Consider the following 25,916-nt stretch of genomic DNA (forward strand, 5'->3'; position numbering starts at 1 on the left):
AGACTCTGAATAGCTAAAGCAATCTTATACAACAAACACAAAGCTGAAGGCATCACAATACCTGATTTCAAGACATACTACAGGGCAGTTATAATCAAAACATCCTGGTACTGACACAAAAACAGACTATAGACCAATGGAACATAATAGAAACTCCAGAAATCAAGTCAAACATCTACAACCAACTTAGCTTTTACAGAGGAGCTAAAGCCAATCCTTGGATCAGGACAGTTATTGCCAACAAATGGTGCTGAAGGACTTGATCTCTGCATGCAGAAGTGTGAAGCAGGACCTGTACCTGACACCTTACACAAAAATCCACTCAAAATGGTTCAAGACTTAAACCTATGACCAGATACCATCAAATTACCAGAGAACATTGGAGAAACTCTGCAAGACATTGACATAGGCAAAGACTTCATGGAAAAGACCCCAGAAACACAGGCAATCAAAGCCAAAATTGACAAATGGGATTACCTCAAGCTGAGAAGCTTCTGCACTGCACAAGAAACACTCAGCAAAGTGAAGAGGCAACTGACAGAATGGAAGAAATGATTTGCAAACTACACAACTGATAAAGAATTAATAACAAGAATCTATAAAGAGCTCAAGGAACCCAACAATAACACAACAAATAATCTGGTTAATAAATAGGCAAAGGACTTGAACAGGCATTTTTTTCAAGAGAGGAAATTCAAATGGCCAACAGCCACTTGAAAAAAAATCTCAATATCACAAGCCACTAGGGAAATGCAAACCAAAGCCACAAGGAGGCTTCATCTCATCCCAGTTAGAATGGCTCTCATACAGAAATCACCAAACAACAATTACTGGTGAGGGTGTGGGGGGAAAGGTACCCTAATCCACTGTTGGTAGGAATGTAAACTGGTGCAGCCACTGTGAAAGACAGTATGGAGATACCTCAGAAATCTGAATATAGACCTACCACATGACCCAGCCATCCCACTCCTGGGAATTTACCTAAACCAAAACAAATCAGCATATGAAAGAGTTAACTGTACCCCCATGTCCATTATAATACAATTCACAATAGCTGAGATATGGAATCAGCCCAGATGTCTATCAATTGTTGACTGGATAAATAAACTGTGGTATATATACACTATGGACTATTATTCAGCTGTAAAAAAATAAAATCCTGTTTTTGAAACAAGATGGTCAAAACTGGAAACCATTATACTTAGTGAAATAAGCTAGTCCTAAAAGACAGACATCATATATTTTCCCTGATCAGAGGTAACTAATGGTGTACCTAAAATGTAATATTAAGGAGTGAAGTGCACATTTTGAGGAGATGATTTTTTATAGCCCTCATCTCTTCTGTTAAAATATAGTGGTATTTTTTCTTCATACTATTTGTTGAACTCTTTTGCTTAGTGTAGGGTTAATTATATGATCATTAAGTGAACTTAAAATAGATCTTTTTAAAAATTAAGAGTGGAAATGTGAGAGGAAGGAGGAAGAAGAATTGGAACTTGGGAGGGAGAGAGGATAGAGGGGGAAGTATCACTATGTTACTAACTCTGTATATATGAAATACATAAATCTGGTGAACAAGACCCCAGCAGATGGAACGGGCCATCAGGAAGAGAGGCGCCTTTCTCTGAAGGAAGGAAGGAACCTCCACTGTGATACGGCCTTGACTAAACAAGTTCAGAGTCGGTGAACTCAAGGGGCTTCCATAGCCTAGACAGCTCATAGGAAGAGTCTCGGGTGATTGCTGGAATCATAAATAAGAGTGCCAATTGTTAAATCAACAATGGGAGTCACTGTGTACATGCTCACCATGTAGGATCTCTGTCCTTAATGTGTTCTACTATGAAACTTAAAAACAACACTACTAGTCGAACAATATGCTGCTTTTTACATTAGCCCCTTCTAAGTCTGGCAGAGCTTTCATAGAAATGATCCCAAACTCTCTTTTTTTTGACAGGCAGAATGGACAGTGAGAGAGAGAGAGACAGAGAGAAAGGTCTTCCTTTACCGTTGGTTCACCCCCAGTGGCTGCTGCGGCTGGCGTGATGCAGCTGGCGCACTGCGCTGATCTGAAGCCAGGAGCCAGGTGCTTCCTCCTGGTCTCCCATGCGGGTGCAGGGCCCAAGGACCTGGGCCATCTTCCACTGCCCTCCCGGGCCACAGCAGAGAGCTGGCCCGGAAGAGGAGCAACTGGGACTAGAACCCTGTGTGCCCGCGCCGCAGGCAGAGGATTAGCCTAGTGAGCCGTGGTGCCGGCCAGATCCCATACTCTTATAGTCTAGCACCTAGTAGAGTGTTCAATATTGGTGTGCAGTGAATAACACTTCTTTAGTACCACTAGGAGTTCTCTAAGAAAACTGTATGCATTAATTTGAGCCCCACTGACATCACCCCTTCAGACTGCTACTTATCACTTAAAGATATGAAGTGGTAGACAACAAAAACCGACACACTGAATAGGAATTTAGCTAGTGGTTAAGACACTAACATCATACATGGCAAAGTGTCTGGATTTAGTCTGGCTCCTGATTCCAGGTTCTGGCTAACCCATACCATGGAAGCCAATGATGATGTCTCAAGTGGTTGGGTCTCTGCCATCCATGTGTAAGTCCTGGATTGAGTTCCTGGTTTCTCAGCTCAACCCTGTCCTTTGCAGGCATTTGAAGAGTGATCTTGCAGATGAGAGGTCTGTCTGTCTATTTCTCTGCCTCTCAGATAAAATATGCAAAAGCTTACACTATTGGAATTACATAAAATAATTTTATTCACTGAAACATCACGTGCTCACTGCTGTTTTTGGCCATCTATTGACAGACTTCTTTTTGTGAAGGCAGGTGATTAAATATAAAGGTCTTTCTTCTCAGAAATTAGATACATAGATAATACATGGATAGGAAGATACAGACAGGTACATGATAAATATAAATATAGTCCTCTCATGTGCTCTGATATCTAAATGTTTAAAATTTGTTACAAAGCCATTGTCTTGTGCTAACAGCTCGGGGAATATGGTGTGAAAAAGGAACAGAAGTCATAATGAGAAAAACAGAACAAACTTGGCTGCCATCTACATCAAGGTGTTCCTTGCATGCTATAAGGAACAGGTTTCCCAGAATACTCACAAAATAGAATTGCCTCCACTAATAATTCTCCTTTCTCAAGGGAAGATATCCTCTTTGATAGCTTTTAGCCAATAATCCCTACTTTAGGTTTGAAAAAAGAGCAAAAGGAAAACATAAGACCTTCTGTTTTGAAAGTTTTCTGTGATTTGCTCCTATAAATGTTGGCTTTGCCTTTGTTTGCAGAGCCATGTTTTATAAGCAATGGCACTAGAGCAAGATGCTACTGGCTCAGAAGAGCAGATTATCAGATATTCAGAAATTTTATCAACCAGAGGTAGGTGTTGGCACAGAAGTTAAGCTGTCTCTTGGGATACCTACATTCTATATGGAAGTGTCTATATGGAAGTGATACCTACATTCTATATGGAAGTTTCTGGGTTCAAGTTCTGGCTCTGCTCTCTATTCCAGCTTTCTGCTAATGCACACCACGGGAGGCAGAGGGTGATGGCTCAGTGCTTGAGTCCCTGCCACCCACAGGGAAAACCTGAATTGAGTTTCTGGCTCCCTATTTTGGCCTGACCCAGCCCTAGCTGCTGTAAGTATTTGGTGTAGGGGGTAAATCAGTACCGGGGAGATTCTCTCTCTATATCTGTCTCTCTCTCTCTTCCTCTCCTTCTCCTTTTCATTTCCTTCCCCCTCCCTCTCCTTCTCTCTTTCCCTCTCCTCTGTATTTCTCTCTCCTTTCCCACGATTAAATACATAAACAAATAAACAAATATTTTTAAGACTTTTTTTTAAATTTATTTGACAGGTAGAGTTATAGACAGTGAGAGAGAGAGAGACAGAGAGAAAGGTCTCCCTTCCGTTGGTTCACCCCCAAAATGGCCACCATGGCCAGCGCGCTGCGCTGATCCAAAGCCAGCAGCCAGGTGCTTCCTCTTGGTCTCCTATGCGGATGCAGGGCCCAAGCACTTGGGCCATCCTCCACTGCCCTCCCGGGCCACAGCAGAGAGCTGGCCCAGAAGAGGAGCAACTGGGACAGAATCCGGCGCCCCGACCAGGACTAGAACTCATTGTGCCGGCACCGCAGGCAGAGGATTAGCCTAGTGAGCCGCGGTGCCGGCCCCCCTCCCCTTTTTCTCTCACATGAATTTAGTTTAATAAGCTGCTTGCATAGCTAATCCTATCTTGACATATGACTCTTGTAGAATTAAGCCTAACTCACACATATAAAAGTACATTTTGAGCTGCACCCAAACTTGGTATCTCTGGAATTAAGACTGACACTGCCTAAATTTTATCAACCTGAGCTATTCCTCCACAAATATCCACATTCAATCCTATCCCTAAGCATATTCCATGATTCACTCTCTTCTCTCTCTCCGTATTCTATTCTTTTATACTTCAGAGGATGTTTACTTCTTATTTGAAAAAGATTTTCATTAAATGTAATATCAATAATGAAAATGCACATATTTCAAACTCACTGGGTTTTCACAAACTGAACTAGTTTTTAGACTAAGCAGCAGAACATTACCAGTACTCAGAATACTTTGTTTTATCATCACATTTTGTTTTTTAAGAGCTCTCACATTTCTGACTTCTAAAAGCATATCTGGCCTTTGTCTGTTTTCATTCTTTATATAAGTAGGATCATACAGTTTCTGGAGTTTCATGCCAAGCGCCATAAACTCAGTATAGAATTTGTGAGATTTATCCATATTCTGTGTGTAACTATAAATAATTTGTTGTCAATGTTGCTACAAGAAATAGAGTATTACATTACATGAATATATCATAATTTATTTATATATTCTATTGTTGATAGTCTTTGGATAATTTTTAATATAGGACTATCAAAAGTAGTACTTGTATGAATATTTTACTAAATGTCTGTTTAGTAATATATGGGTAGTTTTCAACCAGGTTTACCTAAGAAGGGACTTGCTGGGTAATAAATAATGCATGTCTGCTTTAGTAGATATAGCCAGCTTTCCACTATTTTATTTACACTCCAGTCAACAGTCAACAGACTTTCAGAGTTCAAGCTGTTCCACATTCTCACCAATACTTGGAATTATCCTCTTCATTTCAGTCATTATGATGGGTGTGGTCATTGTTCATCTGCATGGTTGAATTGGTACTTGTTGGTTTCTAATTGGTTTCTTACCAAACCTTTATATCTTTGTTAGTGACTGCTCTTGATTTGGTTCTGCTCTTTTGTTAAGGCCCAATCTCCCTTTGAGGCAGAAATGTTGACAATTTTGTTTTTGTTTTAAATAGAATGACAGTTATCTCTCATTCCTCTTTCAATTCTTTGCAGTATTTAATGAATAAGATGGTCACTTATTAATGCAACACCCTAGTTACGGATTAGTGATGAAAATGTTAGCAACTATAGTGACCTGAATGTGTTCTTTGGAATGAGGTGCTGCAACAATTTTTGCACTTAATGTTTTTCTGTTACTCATTTGCTCTGAGGCTTCCAAGAATACTCAGGTGTTCCAAATTCTTAGGAATTTCAAGAGTAAGTGGTTTCTCTTTCCTTACCTCATATTAACTTACCTCACCTTTCCACCCATATTCATTACAAGTTCTTTGCCACTGTAATAGAATCAGACACCATGAATACTATAAGCTTTGACATCAGAATCTTATCTCCAGAATTGAAAGATTCAAAAATATATATCTGAAATATGCTAAGTGTCCAGTTCTGTTTTTTCTTTTGGCCAGAAGCAGCAAAAACAGTAAAAACAAAACAATAAATTGATATAATAATATAGAGACATAGATAGATATATAGATATTCCTCATGATAGTACAACCTGTTTTCAGGACCCAAAATGATAATATGTACTAACAGTCCAATTACTACTGACTAAGTTCAGTAGTAATTGAACTGAACTCCTTATTTACAAAAGTCTGTGAGATATATGTACTTGGAGAGGATTTCAGCTCTCATACAGGAAGCATTATCTCAATAGGCAGACAAATGTCACTCTTTCCAACTGAAATACAAATGATTTGCAACTTTGGGAGTTCCACTTCTTCAGATTGCTTTTCTAGCAACAAGTGACTAATGGATAATGACCTTTGTATCTCTGATTTAGTACTTGGCAAAATCCCGAAATGATAGACACATATGTGGGGTCTCCTTTTTATGGAAAAGGTGACTTATGAAAAAAAACTATTTGTGGATATCAATTCCTAAAGATTTATTTGTTTATTTTATATTTGAAAGGCAGATAAAGAAAGAGAGAGATTGAGGGATGGAGAGAGAGAGAGAGAGCAAGAGAGAGAATCTTCTATATACTGGTTCACTTCCCAAATGGTTGTAACAGCCAGGACTGGACCCTGCTGAAGCCAGGCATCAGAACTCCATAAGAGTCTTGCCAGTGGTGACAGGAGTCCAAGTATTTGGGCCATAATCCACTGCCTTACCAGGTTCATTATTAGGAATCTGGATTTGAAGTAGAGGAGCCCAGTTGTAAATCAACATTCAAATCTGGAGTGCAGGCTTCCCTAACAGTGACTTAACCCACAATGCCACAATGTCAAAGCCTTTGTTTTTTGTTTTTTAAAAAAGAATTGCTATCACTTAACAATTACAGAATGGAAGACTGAAAATCTCTTTTAAGTTATATTTAAAGCCCCAACAAAAGGAACCAAAACTTTCTAAAGTGAGTTTCTAGTGAGTAGTGAGAGTATGAATAGACAATAACAGCCATCACAATGACAATATCAGTAAGACAGGCTCGTGACCTGGGCAACACATTAGCATTTCCAACAGTCATAATTCCTAAATGATATCAATGGCAGTTAGTCCCAGAACTTCCCATAGCTACTAGTTACAGTTTGTTGAATTAAATATTAATTTTTCAAATTGGCAAAAATGAAATGTCCCCAGATAATGTAGTAGAGAAAGGAGGAAAATATAGTTATAATAAAATCTTTTGTTGACCATAAAGGAATAAAATTGTAAACTTTGGCAAAAAATATTATAATCAGCAAATAGAGGGAAATTGGAGTTTCTCAGGGGTTATAAATACAAATAGAAATGTCGTATGTGAAAAAATGGAAGAGAGAAGAAGAGAGTGAAATAGTTGAATTAGTGATTATAAAAGGACGAAAGATTTGCAACAGGACCCTTCCCTTTGACCACCTCCCCAGTGAGTGGTACCTGAGATTTTTAAAGGCACAGTCTGCAATTAGCAAATTTTGAAGGATATAAAACCTTCAGAATTGCACTAGAATGGTCACAAAAGGGTGAGTACAGTCCAGGGCCTCACAGGATTCATGGAATAGATTCTGAACTCCTACAAAGCCTTGAATACACTGCTTAGCTCAGGTTTAACCAGATTCCCAAGGGCAGAAAGGCTGCAGCTAACATCTAGGTTGCAATGCTTCCTACACTAAGTTCTTACGAAGAAATGGAAGCTGTCAATGAAGACTCAGAGTTACACAGCATTTGTCAATGTCTGTGCAATTAGCACATTTGTCTGTATCTATGTCATAGAGTATGTTTGAATTCTTTAGTTTCTGGTTAATACTTAAAGAAAGGCACTGTAGCTTACTTGCACATATTGGCTGAAGCTTCCAGAACAAAGATTGACAGATGCTTGATAGTGAATTCTTGTGACATTGATCTGAGTGGGCCTGATGAGATGTGGTGTGATGGAGATGGACTTGATTGACCTTGGAAACAGAAGACTTAGTTCCAAGTTGTGACCTGAGGTAATCTTCAGGAAGTCCCTTACATTTCTGATCATACAAAGCAGGTTATTACCTTCTGCAAAGTGTTATACTAAGAGGAGAGAATATAGTTGTATCAATAAAATACCAGGCATAAGAATGCAATATGTATGCATATGGAAGTGTGTGCATATAATTTCTACATTCCAGTGTTTTAAATCTCTTACTAAATTTACAAAATATTTTCTTGTATTTAGGACAATTCCTTTTTTAGAAAGATTTATTTATTTATTTGAAAGGCAGAGTTACAGAGAGAGAATCAGAAAAAGAAAGATCTTCCATCTGCTGCTTCACTCCCCAAGTGGCCTCCAGGGCTGGAGCTGGGGAAATCCATGGCAAAGAGCCAGGATCTTCTTCCAGGTCTCCCACATGGGTGCAAGGGCGCAAGCACTTGGGTCATTTTCCACTGCTTTCTCAGAAGCATTAGTGGGAGCTGTATAGAAAGTGGAGCAACTGGGATTTGAACACTGGTGCCACAGGCTACAATTACCTGTATATCCCCCAGTGGTTATGGCCTCCTTAGACTTCTGGAGAAATACAGCAGGGCTGGAACTGATCAGCATTGCAGAATCTTGGCAAGTTTTTCAGTTCAATGTGATATTGACTTGCACCATAGAGTTAGGAAATAGTGCATTCCAAGCCTAACTCAAAGCAATAGATTTTTTTCCAAATCTTAGATGAAAATCCTTTTCTCTTTGGCAATTTTTCCCCTATATTGTCCTCCATACTTTATAACTTATATTCATTGCAATGACAGGGGAATTTTAGGAGAGATGGTGATGGTTGAGCCTCCTCAAATCATTTATTTCGTTATTGTATCTGCTTCAGATGAACTCTTAGTCCTTGTATCACAAAACAAACAATTGTGAGCAAAGGAACAGTTTCCAGGCAAACCCAGGAACTCCCACATTTTGGTCCTCAAGACTTTACTGCTTTATAAATAAAAGTTTGCCTCAAAGTCTATTACACAGGATAATATAAATAATCTTACAAATAAAATTGGAGATCTAAAATTGCATCTCTCTCACAAAACACATGGACCAAAATTAGAAATAATAAATGAATTGATCTTCATACAAATTAAACATTTTATGCATCAAAAAGTATATGAATAGAGTGAAAAGGCAACTGATAGGGTGGGAGAAAATATTTTCAAATAATGTATCTGGGAAGAGATTTACATCCAGAATATATAAAGAATTCTGAAACTCAATAACAAAAATCCTCCCAATTAAAAAGAGCCCTGAATAGACATTTGTTCAAAGAAATTATACAAATAACAAATATGTACATATAAATATGCTCAAAATAATTAATCTTCAGGTAAATTCCACATTGAAATATCAACATAAGTTCCTTCACACTTTTGTATTAAAAAATAAAATTAAAAGTCAAAATAAATATTGTGATAGTGTAAAAAAATTGTAAGTCTTGTGCACTGCTCATGAGAATGAAAAATGGTGCATCCTCCATGGAAATATATGAATGCTATTTCTTTCAAACACAGAAATAATCTTATGACTTAGTAATTCCACTTCTACATATATACATAAAAGGACTAAAAGTCAGAATTCAAACAAATATTTGTTCACCCATCTTCATAGTAGCATCATTTACAATGGCCAAAGGGTGGAAATAACACAAATGTCCTCTAGCAAGCAATTACACAAAATGTAGCATATACATACCATGGATTGTTATTCAGCATTAAAATAGTAGGGAATTCTGCTGTAAGCTACAACAAAAATAACTCTGCAGACATTGTGCTAAGCTAAACAAGCCAGTAATGAAAGAATAGATATTGCATGAATCTACTTATATTAGGAAGCAAAAGTACCTAAAGAAAAATAGACTCATGGTTATCAGAGTTTAGGAAGGAGGGGAGATGGGACAGCATTGTCTCATGGGTACAGAGCTTCAATTTGGAAAGATGAAAATAGTTATGGATATGAAGAGTGGTGATGGCTACACAATAGTGTGAATGTACTTAATTCCCTTAATTATAATCCTAAAATCATTAAATCATAAACTTTATATATATTCGACAATAGATTTTTAGAAATCTTAACACAGTAGGGAGTGGAATACATTGGATAGATACATGCATAATAAAAAAAGATATCTAGATAGATAATTTTGAATGATATAAAAACTTCCCAACTTGGATAAAAGGGACAATGAAAGACACATAAGGTAGGCTTGAATTTGGACTTATACTGGAATCCAGTCATTTTCCTTGTTTTTAGGGATAAATAAAAGATTTTTAGGCTATGTTAGAATTAGACTGGAGGTCCCTCACTACATGCAGCCCTACTTGACAGTGCGTAGCTATGTTCCATGTCCTAGAAGGAGGAATAGCTACACTTTTTTAGTGAACAAGGAGATCAAAAAGATTCTTTCAAGAAAAAAAAATAGTATTAAAAAGAAAAAAAATAGAAGTTAGAGTTCCTTTCTCAACAGGACAGAGACCTCTAAAACTTACCCATAAAATAAAATGAATATGGTGAGCCAGGAAGACAGAAAAACAAGGATAACACTAAGATTTTCTTTTCTATTCAAAATAAAGTAATATACTATACATGTTGAAATCTATAATTCATTCATGCTTTATGAGAGGATCTTGAAATATGCTTTAAAAATCTTCAAAAATACTTTTGTTAGTGGAATTAATAGGAATAAAGTGTAACTTATTTGAAAAATTTCAGAATGACCTGATCATAAAACATGTTTGGCAGGCACACACTAAGAAAAACAGAGATAATGGAAGGTAAGGGATGACTTGCTGCATCATAACAGGACTGCAGGAGGCCTGCAAAGACCTAAGCACAAATAAGTTAGTTGTCCCTTGAATCCTGTGTTTCTTTGAGGCTCCCAAAGTAAGTGTTTGGTGCAGCAGTTAAGAACCTGCTTGGGGGGCCAGCACAGTGGCTCACTTGGTTAATCCACCTGCAGCGCTGGCATCCCGTATGGGTGCCTGTTCTAGTCCTGGCTGCTCCTCTTCCAGTCCAGCTCTCTGCTGTTGCCCATGAGGGCAGTGGAGGATGGCCCAAGTGCTTGGGCCCCCGTACCCGCATGGGAGACCGAGAGGAAGCATCTGGTTCCTGGCTTCGCATCGGCGCAGCTCTGGCCATAGCGGCCATTTGGAGAGTGAACCAACGGAAGGAAGATCTTTCCCTCTGTCTCTCTCTCTCTCACTGTCTATAACTCTACCTCTCAAATAAATAAATAAATAAATAAGAAGCTGCTTGGACACAAGCATCCCACATTGGAGTGCCTGGGTTTGAGGTCTGACCTCTCTTTTGATTCCAGCATCCTGGTAATGAGCTAGCTCCGTGGGAGGTAGCAGGTGATGCTTCAAGTACTTGGGCACATGCCACCCATGTGGGAGACTTGCATTGGGTTCCAGTCTCCTGGCTTTGCCATGGCCCAGTCTCTCTTTTGCACATTGAAGTTCATTGTCTACTTGTCTGTTTCACATACCTATCTACCTTTCAAATTAATTAGCTAATTAAAAAATACATAAATCAGACTCTCGCAAGATGCATGGTGGATATATTTGAAAACACAAAGAGAATATACTTACAAAATACTCTCCCCATGAACACTAGAATATAAGTATGAAGTCCAAGAGTCATAGAGTGAGTAGCAGACAGTTAAATCATTTTGTGACATAGAACTGCTAGATAGAAGAAAGGTTTATCTTCAATGCTTGCATCATGTTTTGCAACATGTCTTTTTTGCAAAGCTACTGGAATGTTTGAAACAAACTCTGGATGGAAACTTAAGTAAATGTTTTCTCACCTTTATTTTCCATTGAGATATGATTTTGTCTGTCATTTTGCTAAATAATGTTACAAAGTCTAATAGCAACTATGTTTATTCAACTTGATTTTTATTTTTAGGAATGAAAAACATGGAGAAATCCATCTTTCTATATTCATAAATGTTGGATTTTTTTGACAGGCAGAGTTAGACAGTGAGAAAGAGAGACAGAGAGAAAGGTCTTCCTTCTGTTGATTCACCCCACAAATGGCCGCTATAGCCGGCATGCTGCACCGATCCGAAGCCAGGAGCCAGAAGCTTCCTCCTGGCCTCCCATGTGGGTGCAGGGCCCAAGGACCTGGGCCATCTTCCACTGCCTTCCCAGCCCATAGCAGAGAGCTGGACTGGAAGAGGAGCAACCGGGACAGAACCAGCACCCCAACCGGGACTAGAACCCGGACTACTTAAGTTTCCATCCAGAGTTTGTTTCAAACATTCCAGTAGCTTTGCAAAAAAGAGGATTAGCCTAGTGAGCCGTGGTGCCGGCCAAATGTTGGATATTTTTAGAAGATCTATTTATGTATTTATTTGAAAGGCAAAGCCACAGAGTGAGGTGGGGAAGGGAGAGAAGGAGAGAGAGAGCGAGAGCGAGAGCGCGCGCGCGAGAGAGAATTTTCTAACGACTGGTTCATTCCTTAAGTAGATACAACAGCCAGATCTGGACCATATCAAAACCAGGATCCAAGAACTCAATCCAGGTCTCCCACATGTGTCATGGAAACACAATTATTTGTACCATCACCACTCCTCCCAGTGTCTGCTTCAGCAGAAAGCTGGAATTAGGAGTTAGAGAAGAGAATTGACTCCAAGTACTCTGATATGGAAAGTTAAAGCCCACTGTCACAAGTTGGAGTCTTTGAACCTTATGCAATCTTATGGAAAATTCCTGATTGTCCCTTCTGCAAATCTTGCAGGGTAAAACTGACCTAGTAGTTACTCTGATGCGTTGGAAAAGTCCCTGTGTGTTGTCTGTGATTTCTACAAATTCAACTGATGGTTTCCAAGTGAAGCAATTGCTGTCCAGCTGTCTTTTAAAGTGAGTATGGAGACATTACTGATTTCTTAAACCTTCTACTATTATTGCAGAGTTAATACACTCTTAAGCAATTTTCACTTGCTGTACAACTACTGCAAGCACAGTAATTTTCCATCCTCTGAAGTTTTCTAATAAAACATGGATGTAAAAATTGTTCAATATTAATCTTATGGCTCTCATATTCTCCCTGTCTCTGCATTTTTTCATTTTTCCTTTTCTTGATTCTTTATTCAATGCTGAATCTTTAAATTGACCTCTCTGGTTGGCTTTTTAGTAGAGCATTTTTTTGGGCTGTCTCATAGTGACAGAGGAAAGAGGGAAGAAAATCATTTGACATATTTTAAAGGTGATAAAGATGAAACTGGAAAGTCAATTTTTAAGTATTCATTATTAAGATTCACTAGATTGGTACATAGGTATCAACTTGTTTCATGGCTGACATTCATCACATTAAAGATGATACTTAACACATTAAGAAATTTTGTATAAATGTGAGAATTAGTTCTTTGGCTTCATCTCCTACTGGCACAACAAAGCTCATAGAAAGAACACTTTCACTTGGTTTCATAGCCCCCATCTTCCTTAAAGAAACCCCAGAAGAATAGCATACAGAGTTCATAATTTAAAATGAGGCCAATTGTGGAATCTACTAGAAATTTCCAGCCCCCAACCTAAGCTGTTTTTACAGCAATTTGTTGTTGGTATGGCATAGCTAACCGGTAGCACTTGTTCTGTTTCATGTCAAATGCCAGTCAGACTGAGATTCTTTTCACTTCTCAAATCACGTCATGTGCCTGCCCACAGATTCCTTCCTCCCTACTGTCTAGACCATTGCCTTGTACCCTCTGTGCGGCCAACTCCTACTCACCCTTCAGACTCCAGTTCAGATTTCCTCATGAAAGTCTAGGCTGTTTAGATTAGATAACCCCTGGCTATCTGCTTTCAAGAACCCTGTAAAATTACTCATTTGTTATCTGTTTAGTAGCTTATCCAAGATATCCACAAAAGGAAGTATTTCAAAGCGGCATGGAACAAGGGACCTTGAATTTAAACAGGAGAACAAGGAAATGAAATTTAGGTGGAACTCTGGGGGAAAAGTAAAGGCCCCCACAACATGGGCCAAGAAGCAATGTAGGCAAGGAGATTCCCCTCTAAAGGGAAACAAGCTGTCATGGACTGTGAATGTCCACTTGGTTCCTGTTATATGTCACTCACCAATCTTTTTGTTAATTCTGTTAGCTGAACACTTACATGTTCATGTGCCCAGAAATTAGAAATGAAAACGTCTTTTGCCATTGATGTTGACCCATGGAGTGAACAACAGCAGCAGGTACCCAGAGTGATTATAGGGAGAAAATGGCTTACGAAAAGTAGGTCGCAATGTGAATTAACTTGTGAGGAGACAGAAAACTCTCTTCCTCATTCAAATTGTTCTGCAGCAGAATATGTCACGTTGAAGGGAAAGATGACCCTTTGGGACTCTGAATCATCTGAATACTATGAGTATAAAACCAATGAATGAAAACCGCCAAACCTGTGTTTCTCTTGCAGTCTTTAAAAGCTAAATTATTGCAAGAGTTTTCACTTAGATTGTATATTTTAAAAGGATTTATTTATCTAGTTACTTGAAAAGCAGAATTGAGAGAGAGGAGAGAATATCTTTTACCCACTGGTTCACTCTCCAAATGGCCTCCATGGCCAGGGCTGTGTAGTTATAAAGTTTTATTCATTATGTATTTTGAGTTTCTTTTCTTGAGTATATAGAACTTTAGCATTGTCAATTTTTGATAAACTGAACATATGCCAGCAAAAAATGTCTCTTGAGAAGGAGCTTTAAACTAAGCTTTCTTTGGATAAGGAATAAGCGAATTTGTCATCACAAATCATCACTAAACTAAATTCTAAGTTTGTCTTTGTGGCAAGAAGGAAATTGATCCACAATACTGGATTGAGATATAATACAACACAAACATTTTTAAAAAATAAGTAAATTTGTAAAGTACCTAGCTACATGAAAGCAGAATTATGGAGCCTGAAGACAAAAGTGGACTTAAAATACCAAAGGGCAATTGCATATGAACTAGGAGGTAGGTAAATGTGAATGAAGGCTCTAGCATCATTGGGGTTTGACTAGGAGTGCAAAGGTAAAAAATAGTAAATGGGATTTTTCTTCATTTCTGGAGTTTTGGGCCACTGTCACTTCAAGTATTGTCTCTGACCTTTTCTTTTCTCTTCTGCTTGTAAAAACTCAATTAGACAACCACAAGACCATATCATTTTTAAAATATTTGTTTGAAAGGGAATGGGGGCAGGGAAATTCCATTCACTGGTTCACTTCTGGTCCTCTTGGACCAGACCAAAGCTAGGAACTTCACCCAGTTCTCCCATATGGGTGGCACGAGCACCATCATCCCACTGCCTCCCAGGTACATCAGCAGGAAGCTGGATTGGACGCCCAGAGTAGCCACCATTCAAACCAACCCTCTGATCTGAATTGTGGGCATCCCATGCAGTGATTTCATTGGCTGCACCAGAATACCTATCCCATGCCCTGTGCCTTTTAACTTCTTTTTTCAAATTACTATCTCCAGATAAAATTATTCCATTCTACCTCATAAATATAGTTCTTCATTTTTTAAAATAGTTTTATCTGTTACAAAATACATCCATTGCATTTTAAAAAATATTTTCACTTTTTGGAGTAATGTTTGTTTGCTTTTTCAAATATGTGATCTTTAATTGTCTTTTAAAGTATGTTGGCTCTTTTGTGTCAGTTTTACTTCTTAATTACTAGTAACTGCCTTATAATATGTGCTCTTTTCCCTATTTAATAAAATTCACAGCTGTGCTAAGATGTGCACACAAATATACTAGTTAATTGAAAAGCTGAGGTCAGCTTTATTAGCAAAGTTGAATACAGTGCAGAGTTGAAAAGTTCCCAAAATTTTATGGAAGATACTAGTTTTGTCACTCATTTTTAAAAAGGAGTGCTATACCACAATAAAGATTTGTGAATTTCCATGTACCATACAAAATGCTAAGGAGACTCTTTTATGTTATTAAAATCAAGAAATAATTTTAACATAAATGAAATTTGCAATAAATTGAAACTATAAAAGACAAACACCTCATAACTTTGATTATAAATTTTATTTTAAATGTTTTATAGTTACACTTATATTTTTGAACTATCAAAAACAATAGAAGAAAATTTTAGTTATACAAAATATCATCTTCGATTTACAAAAAAATAAAACCTGGTGTTGAAAACCACAATCATTTAACTAAAATTATAAGAATCTGTGCATAATAAATGCATTTTATCCCACAAACATTACTTGGCTAACATTGCCTGGTGACTTTTTGCTGTTTTGAGACAGGGAATTCTAACTCAAGATTCTGTGCTTCAACACAGAACTACATACCAAAGCTCACAATGACAACACAAGATGAGGAATGTAAAAAACTAAGACTTTGAGTTCAATTAAAATTTCAGAAAAACAATGATTTACTTAAGATTTAAAAGGTAGTTGTTATCTGAAACACATTTTTTGCTATTGCTAGAAGCCCTGATCAGAAATTCTCTAATATAATATCATTTAATATCTAAAATAAATATAAATTCACTCTAATATCATTATAATATCCTCTGAACAATGCTTCCCATTTTCCATAAGGCAAACATTTTACTATATTTTATGCTTATGCTTAAATAAATAAATAATAAATAAGTGAATAAGTTACACTTGAAAATAATTTACATGAACATGAAAAAAATGTAAAGTGCTTCCATGTGCCCTCACAACATCCCTGTGAGGTAGGATGTTGGCTGATACATTTTCTCTTGGTTAGGGATAAAGGAGTAATCAAGACAGTTGGCTTGGAACTCATGGCCTGACCAACAGACCAGGGTTGCCAGTGGCAACAAATAACAATTCCAGTATTCTTAGCTAACTATGAATTTCAGCAAACTTGATTGTCCCATCATTTTCATGTGATGATTGAAACATCACACTTCTCACAAACCAATTCCTGACATTGAAGGCCAGGTATTCCCCTGGCCCTTGACCTCAGGTTTGTTCTTTGTACATTGTCCCATGCACTATCTAAGATATTCTTATCTTTAAAATTTATTTGTTGTTTGCTATAGGGTCAAATAATTTTCAGTATAAACATCTACTGGATAGTGCATGGGATAATGAAAAAGCAACTCACAGCTTTATAGAAATTCGGGTTTAACTGAGAATCCTACATTTTATCAGGCAGCCCTACGACAGATCCATGCAGTATTTAAAGCATTGAAGTAGACTTTTTTGAATGTTTTGGCGTCTTTACTGAGGAATTCTTGGATAGTATGGAGAATGCATTTTTTTATGACTCTTGCTGCTCAGCCCTGAAAAACATAAAATTTAATTTAATTTAAAATGGGAATATTAATAGTGTTCTAATACTCATATGAAAAAAGTTGAGTTCTTGAAAACATATGTTCTTGAAAATTCAATACTGTCTTAGACATTCATGTGTTCGAAATACCTTTTATTTCCAACTAGAAATAGAGAGATCAGATGAATTATTATCAAAAAACTCTTCTGAGGATGACAAGGGACTTTATTAATAATACTAGAACACAGGCACAAACCCAGACTTCTCTGAACAAACAGAAGGGTGTAGTCTCCCTAGTCAGGAGAACAACTAACTCTCCATTGCTGCTGGGTTTTGTTTTTAAATCAAAGAAACAAATATCTAGGAGCAAATATTGCCAACAATAGCAAGAAATTTGTGGGTTGACTTTTAGACTCTATGTCTCAGGAAAAACGAAAAAAAAAAGAGAAAAACTAACCTCTTCAAGAATATTTGCACAACCTTCTGCACCCACTTTTCCTTGGGGTCCAGGCAGAGTTCTCTTCCATCAACAAGTTTTACACTGAAATGAAAGGTCATTGAAATGAACATTTTACATTTCCATTCAAATCATGGGCCCTTAGTACAGTAGTAAAATCTAAGGCTAATACAAACATCATCTACTAATGATGGAAGTGATTATATGCAAATGTCTTGTAGACAAAGATTTTTGTTTTGATTTCTTTTGCTCACTACTTTATTTGCAGTACCGAGAACTGTCCTGGATACTACCACTTTCCTCAATTCTAGGTCTTTGCTAAAGCAAAAACCTAATTATTTATAAGTACTTACATGATTTCTGAATTTGCACAGTGAGGTCCACTCTCAATCACTCTCAATTCTTTGATAAATTTGGGATGGAAAGGTGTGGAGTGTGTCTTTATGCACTGGCATCGAAGCTCTGTACCAATCCGTGTCAGAACTGCAGCTGTGGGGAACAAAATCATTTAGAATTGATATCATCAACAGGTGCAATTCTGCTAGCTACCCTGTCTATAATGCCAATGAGTATTGGAGGAAGCAAATAGTCTGCAGAAAGCAACTCATATCTAGCAACTCCATTCCTAACATTGAAGTCCAGATGGTCTCTGAACCCTTGACCTCAATTGTCAGTCATTACTGTCAATATTGATTGACTTTCTACATAAAGAATCAGAGTTGTCTCCGTGCGAAGTTGACATCCCGTTGCTACTTTTTTCTTCCCCTAGATACTGCACATGCCTCTGGGATACTACATTGGTACCTATAATAGTCAAAGTAAGATTCACTAACATCCTCTCACAGTTTGCTCTTAAACAGAATTAGTAGAAATACACAAGTGGCACACAGATGAATTTCATCTTAGTAAAATCCTCAATGCTTATGAGAAAAGAAAAACTACATGTGCTATGAGTATTCTTACTTAATAGGCAGGAATCCCAAGAAGCTTCATAAATGTGCTTACCTTCACAAAGAGTCAGAGAGAGCAGGAAGGTTGCCAAGAGAGCCACAGCCAGCTTGGAGTTCATGTTTATTCAGGCGAAGTAGTTTCTTCCGGTTCCTTACTGGCTCTTGTCCTAGAAGCTTAGGAGCTCTGCTGTCTCTGAGGACTTGTGTGGAATGGAGCGCTCTTGCGGCTTTTTATACCAGAGAATATGTGCACCCTCATCCCTGCATTGTGTCAGAGGAAATTCCACAATATGCAACCGCACGCCTGGCCCTGAGGGCCAAAGATGAGTCACCAGACTCCCCTGGTTGGTTCTCTTTCTAATATTCAGAGTGATTGAAGCTTCCTAATCCTCAAAAGTAATTTAATACACAGATTATTAAGTACTCAAGTTTTCCTGAGAGATATAGTATTATCAAATATTACTTTTTATTGATAGATAACTTTATCATAGTGTCATGTAATGGAGTGGCAATTGTTAGAACACGGTTATTTTTTTTTTAATTTTTTTCGTGTCTTTGGGTGATTTATATGTACTGTAATAATAATGAAGCTAATCTATTCAATCATTCTTATTAGGGATGTAAGTTACAACGAGCTCTTTTCTAATTATCTTAGAGAGCTTCCAGGATCTGTTACTTCTCTCAAGGACTTTGTCACTAATTTTCAAAAACCTTGGTTTTCTAATGCTAGCAGAACAGAAGGAACTGAAATAGGTCACTTCCACAAACATTTACCAAGTCACTTTCTGAGTTATATGAGGGATCTTGAGATGGGTGAGATAGAGCTCGGTCTCATAAGAATAAATCTATATAAGGACTGATGATACTGCAGAGTAGACAGCTGGGGGCACAAGGACAGATTCTTCCAAAAGCAGTTCAAGCTGGGTGCTGAAGGACTGAGGGCTTCAATGAATGAGGGTGAACAGGAAGAGCGCATCTCCGTAAGGACGCTGTGCGAGATTCTCCAGTATCATGTCATGCTATGTTTATGCTCCTGGAAGTGGGCATTGAGGGTCTTTGGTTGGGATGGAAATGAGGTGTTATCTAATAGAAAGGTGAGCAGAGTATAGGATCAAACTCTGACTCAGCTACCTTTCCCTTGTGTTCTTTATCCAAGGAATTCAATATTAACTTCTAGCAAGTGAATGACGTGAGAAGCTTTACTGTGTCTTAAAAAGATGGTTCTATATGCTAGAGTCCTGGAAAGAAGTCTTTGCACAGAAAGATCTTCATTTCATTGGATAAGTAGTATGGAATTGACCTTAATATAGCAAATGTCTATCCCCATCTGGACAAGTACACAACTTATAAACAGTGCAGTTTGGTTTGACAAGTTGCTTCTTTCCCAGGAAGTACAATATAGTAGTGACATCGCCCACATAAGGGTGTGTGAAAGGTGAATGCCATTTTCAAATGCTTTACATAAATGCTAGACAGTTTCTGAGAAACTATGTTTCTTTTTTATCTTCCTCTCACCAACCTAAGGCTTGAAGAAAACTAGTGCCTGGGTCACATTGCCATTTATAGCAAAGCAAATGTTCATTTATATAATATAGTTGCTATTATTGCTTAGTATTCCAGAAATATAATTATCCATTTATTAATTTAACAGGTGTTTCTTATCTGCTAATGCCAGATGTTGTAGCAGATGTGAATACTACATAAATAGGATATAGTATCTGACTTCCATGAGTTTTCAGTCTAGTGTAGGAAATGGAAAATCGTACACAAGCAAGTAAACTACAGTGATGCATGTTATACTATAGGACGTTACAGGAAACTCTGGAAGCAAATGAACAGCATCTTCCTTACAGTTTTGATTAGATAAAGATTTTCTGAAGAAACAACTTCAAATCTATGACCTCTCTTGGTGATGGTAAGGAGTCAGAAAAGTCCAGTGGACTGCCTCGCTTGTGGAGATAAAGAAGTGCAAGGCAAGGAGACGGGAGAGGACAGGATCCATTGGGCTTCCTAAAATGGTCTAGCAGTTAGTACAAAACACATGGAGAGACAAGAAGAAAAAAATGGTACCAGGTGTGTAAAAAAAATCTTAGCTCTTAAAGAAAATTTCCAGTCTCTTTCCTTCAGGGAGGTTGGCATGCTCAGCAAAGACACATTGTCACACTGATGCATGAGGCACAACTGGTTCCATTCATCAGCACCAGGATCAATCACTAAAGCAGCGCCACTCAGACGTTCAGAGCTTGATGGGCAGACAAATACCCCTTGACTCCTCCCTGAAGGTTGCCTTCATATTTTCGATGAGTCCCACACACTCAGGCATTCATTTTCTTCTCCCCATATCTCCCTCCCTTCCTTCTCCCATGGGTCTCCTTTCATCCTGATATCATTCTTGCAGATTGAGGTTGCGACTTCCATTCAAAGTTGAGGCTCACATTTTCTGTTAGAATGGAGCATTTACATGGCAAGAAGTAACTCTTTTTTTCAAAAGTTGTATGTCTCTCACAATGTAACCTTCAATATCCTAGGGCTTTCTCCATCATCAGAGATGGGGATAGACAAAGACAATATGACTAAAGGGGCAATCCTATCTTGTCCCACTTGTACAAAGATAGCACTTTGAATCTACATGGTGAGTAGAAGGACTGAACAAGTTTAGGTAGGAATAGGAGCAAGAGTAATTGTCCTCTTCAAGAACATCATGCCTTAACACAGAGTAGAGTGGGGTGCAAAGTTCAACTGAAGTGCAGAGCTCTACATAAATATAAGTGATGTTTTGTCCCCCTCTGGAGCAGAATGCAGAGTTCATGGGACTTTGACAATTGAGTTATTTAAGTTCTCCCAGCTCTTGAGTCTCAAAAATCACTTAATGTTCAGAGAAGTGCATCCAGAGAACCCCATCATAATCACTGATCAAGGCTATCACCCAAGGCAGAGAGCTCAAGAAAGAATCAAGAACAAGGAAAGGATTTACTTTTCCACATTAATTCATAACTCTTTTTCTTCCACTAAACTCCCCCTTCAACAAAACACTGAGTGTCTCTTTACTGTATTAAACCAACTAAGCCCTCCACCCCATTTAAATAAATATGTTAGAGTCAGGATGAGCCTAACAAAGTTGTAATTATAAAGCAGATTATAGTCACAAAGCAGACTGTGGTGGGGAAAACTCAGACTTTGAAGCAGGATGAACTTGGCTTTCAGTCTTGTCCCCTGCTTACTAATGGAGAGATCTTGAATAAGCTGATGCCTATGCCCCTGCAATCTGAGACTCTTTCAGAGCTGCCTTTCCCAATCCTGGAAGTAGAGTCTCAGCTCATGTCTGGAATTGCTTCTCCCTTGAAGAAACTAGTTTCAGCTCAGCAACACTCTAGAGTACCTGAATAATAGACAAAATGCCACACATGTAGCAATGAGTTTGACTTGTGATGTTGTTAATGTTAATATTGATAAACACACCTGCCCGTTGACATTTTCATCAGTAAAGCCCAGAATTAGTATAAAGATGTGAAACCTGTAATTCTTTATTTTGTTGATATAACTCGATCTACTCCAGTAACCCAAGGATATTTCTAATCCATCTCCAAATTCAAATGTCACTAGTTATCAAGATGCAAAAACAGTCAGTAAAGTTGGTCTGTGTAGCTGAAAGTGCCCTACCTCTTATAGAAAAGGAATATTTTCCAAACTCTTCACAAGTTGGGGAAGCAAACAGTTAAAAGTATTAGTTTTGAACAAGATAGAGCCATAATAATTTAAATTTAAGGTTATTTATTGGTGTTGGGATGAGACCAACCTGTCGTTAAGCTCAGTACTATTAGCCAGAAAATCACAAGAAGTTTCTGAACTTCATTGGGTCTCAGTTATGTAGTTTCACAGTGAGAATTAGAGGAAACCCATGGATAATACCCTGAATAGTGTCTGAAACAGAGGAGAAGCTCAATACTACCTTTCTTCCCATCTAATCTATCCCTCATGTCATTTCATGGAGTGGGAGGAGGACATTTCTTTCAAAATCTTGCCACTCAAAAACTGAAGTTGTATTTACAGAATAGATCTTTGAAAGTTTATATATAACCATAGTTTCCTTCCATTACAGAAGCTTCATTTTTCTTCCAATAATTCAGTTGACATTCGTGTGTTATAAAAAGGTCTTATACTCTTGATATACAGAGAATTGTATATCCTTCCTAATTCTTCTCCCAAATCAATAGAGTTTGGAATTAGTAAGACAGTTTTTGGGGAAGAGCCAGATTGGGGAAAAGGCATTTATTATGAACTTAGGGAATCTAAATTCGCCCTGTCTTCAATTTTAAAAATAATCTAAATATGTGGCCGGTGGCGCAACTCACTAGGCTAATCCTCCACCTGTGGCACCGGTACCCCAGGTTCTAGTCCCGGTCGGGGCACCGGATTCTGTCCTGGTTGCCCCTCTTCCAGGCCAGCTCTCTGCTGTGGCCCGGGAGTGCAGTGGAGGATGGCCCAGGTCCTTGGGCCCTGCACCCACATGGGAGACCAGGAGGAAGCACCTAGCTCCTGGCTTCGAATTGGCGCAGCGTGCCAGCCGCAATGTGCCGGCCATAGAGGCCACTTGGGGGGTTAACCAATGGAAAAAGGAAGACCTTTCTCTCTCTCTCTCTCTCTCTCTCTCTCTCTCTCACTGTCTAACTCTGCCTGTCAAAAAATAAAAATAAATAATCTAAATATTTACTAGTAGTTATTTATTTTCTTTAAAAAATGAAAGGACGTATGTACCCATTTATTCTGAAAACATTTAGGCACTGTTTAGGCCAATGTTTATAATTAAAGATAGCTTTGAAATGGCAATGATTATATATTATGTTACCAAGATTTATGTCATGCAAAAGAAAGATCAAAGGAAATGAAATCACATGGCAGAAAAGAAAGTTGCTATCCTAGCTATAAATGTGGAGATTGATGCCCGTGTTTAATCATGTCTTGGGGAAAACACTCAACACATCAACAGTTAAGTCAGGTGACCAATGGAGGGGGTGGAAGGGGGAAGTTTCAAAACGCTGTATGAAAATGGCATGGTTTTTATAGTGACATTTTCTTTTCTCAGATGGTCCTTTTTATTTATTGTTTGTATAGACATGTGGTATTGTTCAAACTGAATTCAGATGAAACCCAGCAATTTGAAGAAAGTGGCATAAGAGGAAAAATAAGTCTTATGCTGTAATTCTTATAGTCTATTTCTTACTCTCATTCTTAAAACTTATGTGAGCTTTACCTTAAATGTGGCTTTCCCCACTTTGTCTTCAGGGATTATTAAAGTGTTTAAGAAAAAATTGACCCAAATCCAAATTCTTCATGGATGGATTATGCTAAACTAGTGAGCTCCCAGTCCATCTGTGTGCCTGTTTACTGACCTATGTCTCATCCCCTTTGCTGGAAATTCCATGAGGTCAGGGACCCTGCCTGCTTTATTGACACTGTGTGCCAGCTCTCATCCTGGTGCCTGAAAGTAACAGGTGCTCTGTAAACATTCCTTGAATGAAAGCACAAATTCCCCAGCTCTCATAACCTCTCCAAATAATAAAAGCATATCAACCAAAGAAAGTGAAAGGGCTTATCTTTGCTCTTGTTGTCTCTTGGGAACAATTCTTTTATTTAATGAAGTCAGAGGAATTTTTAATGTGGAAAGTACAGCTTTAGTTAATGTGCTAACTTAGCAGTGGTGGATAAATAGAACAGTAACCTGTATGGCCAGGCTGCAATCCCTTTCCTTGGTGAATTAACCATCAAACTCCTATAGGCACCTCTAGATCTGGCAGTAGAGGGAATATGGGGCAGATGGATAAGGAGAAAAATAAGGAGGGCCAGAAAACTCAAACATAAAGTACAGATGAGAACAACCTTTCATGTTCTTGTTACCTACAGGAGTGAAAACCAAATGCATCCAAAAATGTTAACACTGAGTATACCTTTCAACTGAAGAAACTTCCTTATGGAAGCTGTTAAAAGGCCGTGCCAATGGAAAAAGTGACAGGCAGGGGTGGTTAAATTTTAATTCTTCCACAGTTCCCTTTAGCTTCCCCAGATAGATATATAATCCAAGAATAAACTGTAAAATTGTTTTCACATAAAAGGAAAATAAAATTATAAAATAATCTGGTTCATATCTCAGTTTAGAGAAAAGAACCAAATATCAGAATCTCAAGATTTATGGTGAATAAAGATATAAAATTTCTTAGTCTACCTCTTCTTAATCTGATATTCCATTGTCTCAGATCTTCTCCCAGTTGATTTATTCTTTATCATTTTGTACACCAGCTCATCTAGGATATATCTTTCTGCACTGAGTCATGTTACTTATCAAAATTAAATCTCCCCTTTCAGTCCCTACACTATAAAACAGGAAATCACTACTCAAATGCTCCAGTGGAATTTTGCAACAGAGGAAATACTGTCCATCCCAAACCTACTGAGTGAATTTTTCATGCACTTCCTTTTCCCAAAGAGAGAGAAAGAAACCTGGAAATCACCACTGGCACAGTCTGCCACAGAGTTGAAGTCCAAAGCAAACCGGGAGGGGTGGGGTTGTGGAGCAGGTGGAAAATAGCACACCCAGCCACAAGACCAGGGCGATGACAGCACAGTCAAGAGACCTGAGGTGAAACAAAGCAGGTTCTAGATGGCCAAGGTTAGCAAGAGAAATTTGTTTCTGGATTGGAGTTGGACTCACTCAAGAGTAATTGTACTAACAGGAACTTATTACTAGCATGTCACTCTTTATTTTGTGTGATATTCACAACAACACTGCATTTTGGTTCTTTATTCCCACCTGACAGATGAGAGAAAGTCAGAGGTAAAGTAACTTGTAGACAGTCACCCAGCAGGTTGGAGGCAGAATTAAGCAGAGCCCAGAGAGTCTGTGCTGCCTCAGGAAGTTTTACTTCTATGTCTAGAGTGCCACAGACTGTTTCGAGCACATTTTTCTTCTTTCTCCCATATTCTCCTGCTGGAGAGGATCTGGAGGCACAGGGACCAGAGATGAGCACCATGGCTCTGTAGAAGGACTAATCCCTCCTCCTTTCAAGGAATTGGTGAGATGAGTGGATTTGCAGATGCAGTCCCTTCTGAGGGAGATTGGGATCCTGCTTTCTTATTCTCTGGAGTTTAGCGTACATGAACTGGATGGAAAGATGGAAATTGATCCCTGGCGACCTTGACCAGTTGTAGTGGGACAGGACACTCGCCCAACCTTCAGATTTACCACACATTTAAGAGAATTTGTGCTCATCACTGAACAATGGGCAAATTAAAACTCGTTTACAAAGTTCCCCTCAACTGAGAGGAGAAGGACGTGGGTTTAATGAAGAGCCTAGAGTAGGGGCCATGGGCATGGTGTGAGTAACCATCAGATTCCTTGCCTCACAACCGCAACACAGAAGTAGAAGGAAATGCTTCCTTTGTTCTTGCCAGACCCAAGTTCC

General features: G+C 38.3%; 1 protein-coding gene across 1 annotated transcript; it reads right to left on the bottom strand.

The window, feature by feature from the left end:
- Positions 1-15,875: 15,875 nt before the first annotated feature.
- On the bottom strand, positions 15,876-18,607 carry CXCL8 (C-X-C motif chemokine ligand 8). The gene is given in 4 exon segments (NM_001082293.1): positions 15,876-17,062; positions 17,510-17,593; positions 17,863-17,998; positions 18,515-18,607. Coding segments are annotated over 4 exon segments (306 nt in total). The 5' UTR covers positions 18,579-18,607; the 3' UTR covers positions 15,876-17,040.
- Between the last annotated feature and the right edge of the window lie 7,309 nt (positions 18,608-25,916).

This window comes from Oryctolagus cuniculus, chromosome 8 (assembly GCF_964237555.1).
Source record: "Oryctolagus cuniculus chromosome 8, mOryCun1.1, whole genome shotgun sequence".
NCBI classification, from domain to species: domain Eukaryota; kingdom Metazoa; phylum Chordata; class Mammalia; order Lagomorpha; family Leporidae; genus Oryctolagus; species Oryctolagus cuniculus.